Below are 5,589 nucleotides of genomic sequence, written 5' to 3'. Positions count from 1 at the left end.
GCCCACCAGGAAACGGTGGATCTCTCTGGAGCGGCGACATATTCGGATCCTCTACCTCTACATCCTCAGCCTCAATCTCAGACTCAGACCCCGACTCCGACTCCAATGGCTCCTCAACTGCAGCAATATCAGGTCGAGAGGTGGAAGGCTCAACAGTATCGTGGTCAGGAACCTCAGGCGTCGACTGAGGAGAAACCTCAGTAGCAGTAACCTCAGGCGTCGAGAGAGCAGGAGCCTGAGTAGCAGGAACCTCAGTAGCAGGAACCTCAGTAGCAGGAACCTCAGTGGTCGCCTTCGGAGCCCCCTTCCTAGCCCCCTTCCGAGAAGTTGACACATCTGTATCATGATCACCTCGCCTATGAGAAGCGTGGAGATAGGCATGACGATCGGCCAACTCTTCAGACAATACCCTCTTATGTTGCTTTGTCCTCGCCATAATCTATCAAGAAAAATAAGGAAAACAGATTAATAGCTATGTAATGAGTAACTAACTAGTTGAAGCAATCCACAAGTATACACAGTAAACTAATGTTATGAAATTTCAATACAATTCAAATAATGTTATGAAATTCAAATGTGAAATCTCAAGTTGGTTATGTCCATGATAGTGGGTTTACATAACTTCATTCCATAAATCAATTAGTACTTGTGCTTAATACAAAGATTGACTATACATGATTATTGACTACTTGTGCTAAATCAATTATTGATTCCTTAACCACTACCCTAAGATAGCCAAAAGCATGGAAATTATCTTCACCCCATTCATCTTATCATGAAAAACAATAACAGAAGCAATAGGAGTTACTGCCATAGAGACAGTACTGAATCTCTCAACTCCGAATCTTGAAGACCTGAACCATTCCGAATCTTGAAGATTCGGAGTACAAATATCCCCAAATTCGCACCTCAGAACCCAAAAACCCCAGAAATCACAATACAAATGAGGGAGATGATTCACAACATCAACTCATAAAAAGGGATTCGAAACCTAATCTGAAATACCTAAATTTGAAACCCTAAATTTGAAATCACAACATCAACTCATCAAAATACAAATGACTCAAAATACAAATGATTCTTGGTCGTGGATTCGAACAAATTACCTCAGTGTGGTCGGTTTTGAAACACAGATGATTCTTGGTCGCTTTTGGTCGTGATGTGTGGGTCGATTTGGGTGCCTCTAGGTCGCTTCTCTTGAGACCTCCAAGTTTTGATGTTCTGTCCCGTTCTAAAAGTGAATCTGAATTGATTGTTTTGTTCTAATATTAACATAGTCCGACATTTGAACATTCGGATGAGTCCGAATTTATAACATCCGGACTAAAACACGGAGGGGCAATTTTAGTTTTTCCCCACTTTTAAATGGGGTGGGAAATCTAATTCCCCGAACCAGAGTAGCAGACACAAACACAATACAAATACAAGCTTCTCCCATTTCTGTTCAAATCAAAACCCTAAACCTCACAAATTTCACTACCCCTTCTCAACCCACACACCACCGTCGTGGTCACTGAATGGACGCTCCGGCGAGGGCTTCCGCTTCATCCAACGGTGCAGTTCGCTTCCCTCTGTCTCCGACCACCGCATTGATCATTCAGCAAGGTGACATCACCCAATGGTCCATCGATTCTTCCTCCGACGCCATAGTATGCTCCTCTCTCTCTCTCTCACACACTCTGATCCCTAACTTCCAATTCCAACTACAATCCATCACACTGCAATCTCAATGACTCAATCAATGTTTTCCCCCGTATAGGTAAATCCTGCAAATGAGAGAATGCTTGGAGGTGGCGGCGCCGACGGAGGTAATCAATTTCCAATTTTTCCAAACACTTTGATTATTTGAGCATAGTTTTGAAGAGAAAAGTAAAAATGAGGTGAAATTTTTGAACATTTGATCAGCTATACATAGAGCTGCTGGTCCAGAACTTCTTCAGGCATGCTACAGTGTTCCGGAAGTGAGGCGTGGCGTTCGCTGCCCCGTAGGGGAAGCGAGGATCACACCGTGAGTTATATTTTAGTTTCGCAGCTATTCTTAGTGTGATGAATGATGATTGATAGTGTAGATGGTTTCCTACTTGTTTTTGTTTGTATACTAATATGGGCACTCTACTTGTTGGTGTATGTATATGCAGGGGTTTTAGATTGCCTGTTTCTCATGTTGTTCATACTGTTGGACCAATCTACCATTCTAATAGTGACCCTGCTACCTCTCTGGCTAGTGCTTACAGGTTGTTGAATGATCTCTTGGTGCTGCTATTAAGTTATTGGTCTTTCTTCTTTGAATCAGAATAACAGGTTTATTCAGTTTGCTCTTGAATGAGATGTTCCTTTTTCGCAATTGATTTGCAGGAATAGTTTGAGGGTTGCAAAGGAGAAAAACATTCAGTATATAGCGTTCCCTGCCATATCATGTGGTGTCTATGGGTATGTTCACTTAAAAACGAAAGACCTTATCTCCATTGATGTGTTAAACTTCCATATGCATGTGCTTATTAATTATTATTAATAATGATCGCACAGAAAGTCTGGCGGTAAAGTTGATGTTGGTTGTGATGGTTTGGGATTTTACCTTATTGTCATTCATGGTAGAATCCTTTATGAAAGTCCTTTTTCTGGGTCTAAGTGATGTTGGTGGACTTATCATTTCCATTTTGGAAGGTTCTGTTTAGGTGCTTTTAAAGACCAATGCAGTTATCGAGTTCAAAAGTTCAGTCAGTGGAAATAAAATTTACTGAAAAAAATCATAAATTCATAAGACAGCAGCCTAGCCAATCACTTAATAGTGAATACCATAACTATACTATATGTTCCCATGTCGAAATTCCCCTTGAACCTAATAAGTTCAATCTCCTGGCTCTCTTTACATTTCGGCAAGACCCTAAGCCTTGTTAAAATGCATCAAGTTTTCCTTTATCAGAAAGATGTTCTTATTCTAAATATGGTTCTGGTCTTTAATTGGGATATTGTTGACTGCCGCATCAGGATTTGATTTATTTTGAACTCCTTTAATCCTTTTTTTTCAGTTATTTAGCATGTTCATTACTATTCTATAATCTTGGGTGATTTCAGATATCCTTATGACGAGGCTGCTACAGTAGCAATTTCTACCATCAAGGAGTTTCAAAATGACTTCAAAGAGGTATATTTCATTCCATTTGTTCCCTTCTCTTTATTTGGGTCTGAACATGAGGCGTGAAACTAATTAGTATAAATTTGGATCTGTAAGCTAAATTGAATTTTACTTTTCCAATTAGATATGATCATTTTGGGACTTTGGGCTTCGTTTTACCTAGAATTTTGTCAGACTTGTTAACCTTGCTCATTAAAAATTGACAAATTAAGGCCCAAGCCTGGCTCTTTGAACCAAATCGTACTGAGTTCTCTACTCATATTTTTCTCTATATACACAAAACTTACCTTTACTATCTATTTTTATTTTTTCCTGCTATTTTTTCCTTGCTCCTTTGTTTTTCTGCTCACCTTTTTTTTTTGCTTCTGCTTGAGTGAATTTCTTTGTGGTGAGGCAATCAGTTGCGTATGTTGAAAGAAAGGAGATTTTAAGATTTGAATCACATAAAGTAATATTTCTATAGTTGGTGTTTCTAGAATATTGACAGTTCGTTATTTATTTCAGGTCCACTTTGTTCTGTTCTTGCGTGATATTTATGAAGTTTGGTTAAATAAGGCTAATGATTTGCTGAAAGATGAGAATTCTGCTCCATGAGCTACCTGTCTAAAGAATTGAGTACCAGAATCATCTAGAGTGCTGCAACAATGCATTATCAGATTTCAATCGTTCTACGTTAGAGAAATGTAAAAGCTGAATAACCCTGTACTTGAGAATGTAATCATTCTTTAGAGAATATCTAAGGTGACGCTGATTGCTATCTTATATTATATAATGTGATTGCTATTTGCTAATGAGATCTTATGATGCTTCTATGTAAAATCAATGCGTATTTTTTTTCCTTTTTAGCTAGAGATTGAAATTAGATCCCGACCAAATGGGTGTAGGGTATTCAGAATGTTAGCCCTCTGAGACAAAATGTGAATTTTAATATTTGTACGGGTCACAATGAAAATCCTTATAACCTTGAACTCCACTAGTATCCACACACATACCAAGTAATTAGTAAAAAAAAATTCTAAGTAATTAGTAAAAAAAAGGCTTAATTAAGTTTTTGGTCCCTAACCTTTACACCACTTTTGATTTTAGTCACTCGCCGCCGGAGCAAATGTGGTAGGTCTTCCATAACCTTTGTGGTATTGTTTTGTTGTAGTCCCTCCGATCGGGATGATCAACGCCGGAGTTCTAGCAATCTCACGCGTGTTTGCAACGTCATTTAATGAGCCCTCCTGGAATTTTTTTAGGTTAAATATGTTTTTGGTCCCTTAACTATAGCAAATTATTGGTATTGGTCCTTGAATTAATGATCAGTGTCGCAAGACCCCGAAATAAATAACTAGCTTATTTATTTATTTTCGTTGTATTAATTAATTAAGTGTTTATATTTTATTATTTTTTTGTTATTTTCCTGACTCGAATTTAATTGCGAATCATGGAAATTATTTAAATCATAATTAATTTTAGAATATGTTTGATTATGACACTGTAATAAGTTTGAATGATAACACGAGTCGTTTTCGCACCCGACTATGGTTCGGAGTGTCAGAAAAAGGCTAATTCCGCTCCTAGAGCCATGTTTAAGTTATATTTCAAATCAACATAAAGATTAGACCCTTAGGGTATTTTTCTGATGACGTGTGTTCCATTACGGAACTTTCGACTATAAGCTCGTTAGTTTTCGCTTTTCGGAAACTCGATAAAGTTAGACTTTGTCTCCGCAGGGACTTGAGCGAGTCCCTGTACAAAAGGTGTTTCCGTTCAGAGCTTCTTTCGGAAATTCCATCCGCGTGGGGTCTTAATTCCTTCTCTGCTAGGAATCTTTTTCATGAAGGAAGTTTTCTCGTCCGATGACAATCGCAAAAAGTAGTTTTGCGGCAGTTTTTTAAGTAGACTGTGTTTAAGACATTTTCTCATTTTAAATGAGCTCTAATTTGAGTTTTGACATTCTTTCGCCGAATACTCACTTTAAATCAGCATATGAATGTACCAAAACAACTTGATCCGCAAAATCTTTCTTTTTCTTCTTTTCCTTCTCCTATAAAAGGAGGAAAAACACAAAACCCTCATAAATGCTGAGAGGAGTCGCTACCAAGAGGGAGGAGAGGAGAAGTTGGCGTCGTTTGTTCGTTCTTCGACCGTTTCTCGTGATTTCAGTAGCATTGGATAGGCACAGAGGTAAGGATCACTATCCATGCATCATTTTCTAGTTTCTCATATTTTTTTCCATGTCTTTTTGTGCTCAAAGTTTGAAGCTTTTAAATAAGAAGTCGGTTTAGGTTATTTTCTTCTTTCAAATATCTTCTGCACCTTCTATATGTTTCATATTCATGAGCCATGCGCTTAGATTCTCGTTGTGGTGTCGTAGATATGAAATCTTAACCAAAAACCCATTTTAATTAACCGTTAGTTTTTGATGTAAAATTCCTTAACCTTGCTTAGCGCCTTCAAAATTGGTT

At 38.0% G+C, this 5,589-nt stretch overlaps 1 protein-coding gene across 1 annotated transcript; it reads left to right on the top strand.

Annotated features, from left to right (window-relative positions):
- The first annotated feature begins 1,409 nt into the window (after positions 1–1,409).
- On the top strand, positions 1,410–3,927 carry LOC130710524 (uncharacterized). The gene is made up of 7 exons (XM_057559830.1): positions 1,410–1,649; positions 1,760–1,808; positions 1,906–2,008; positions 2,139–2,234; positions 2,356–2,430; positions 3,076–3,145; positions 3,641–3,927. Exons 1-7 carry the CDS (start codon positions 1,518–1,520, stop codon positions 3,728–3,730), a joined length of 615 nt encoding a protein of 204 aa, XP_057415813.1. The 5' UTR covers positions 1,410–1,517; the 3' UTR covers positions 3,731–3,927.
- The last annotated feature ends 1,662 nt before the right edge of the window (positions 3,928–5,589 follow it).

This window comes from Lotus japonicus, chromosome 1 (assembly GCF_012489685.1).
Source record: "Lotus japonicus ecotype B-129 chromosome 1, LjGifu_v1.2".
Classification (NCBI taxonomy): Eukaryota; Viridiplantae; Streptophyta; class Magnoliopsida; order Fabales; family Fabaceae; genus Lotus; species Lotus japonicus.
The sequence above is the reverse complement of the archived record's forward strand: the minus strand, read 5'-3'. Positions and strand labels throughout refer to the sequence as shown.

What these genes read in the sequence shown, in the direction of transcription:
- LOC130710524 (XM_057559830.1), top strand. Translation starts at nt 1,518, where the DNA reads ATGGACGCTCCGGCGAGGGCTTCCGCTTCATCCAACGGTGCAGTTCGC. An exon ending in AGGTGGCGGCGCCGACGGAG is followed by an intron (nt 1,809 to 1,905) that starts GTAATCAATTTC and finishes ACATTTGATCAG; the next exon opens with CTATACATAGAGCTGCTGGT. An exon ending in TCTCTGGCTAGTGCTTACAG is followed by an intron (nt 2,235 to 2,355) that starts GTTGTTGAATGA and finishes ATTGATTTGCAG; the next exon opens with GAATAGTTTGAGGGTTGCAA.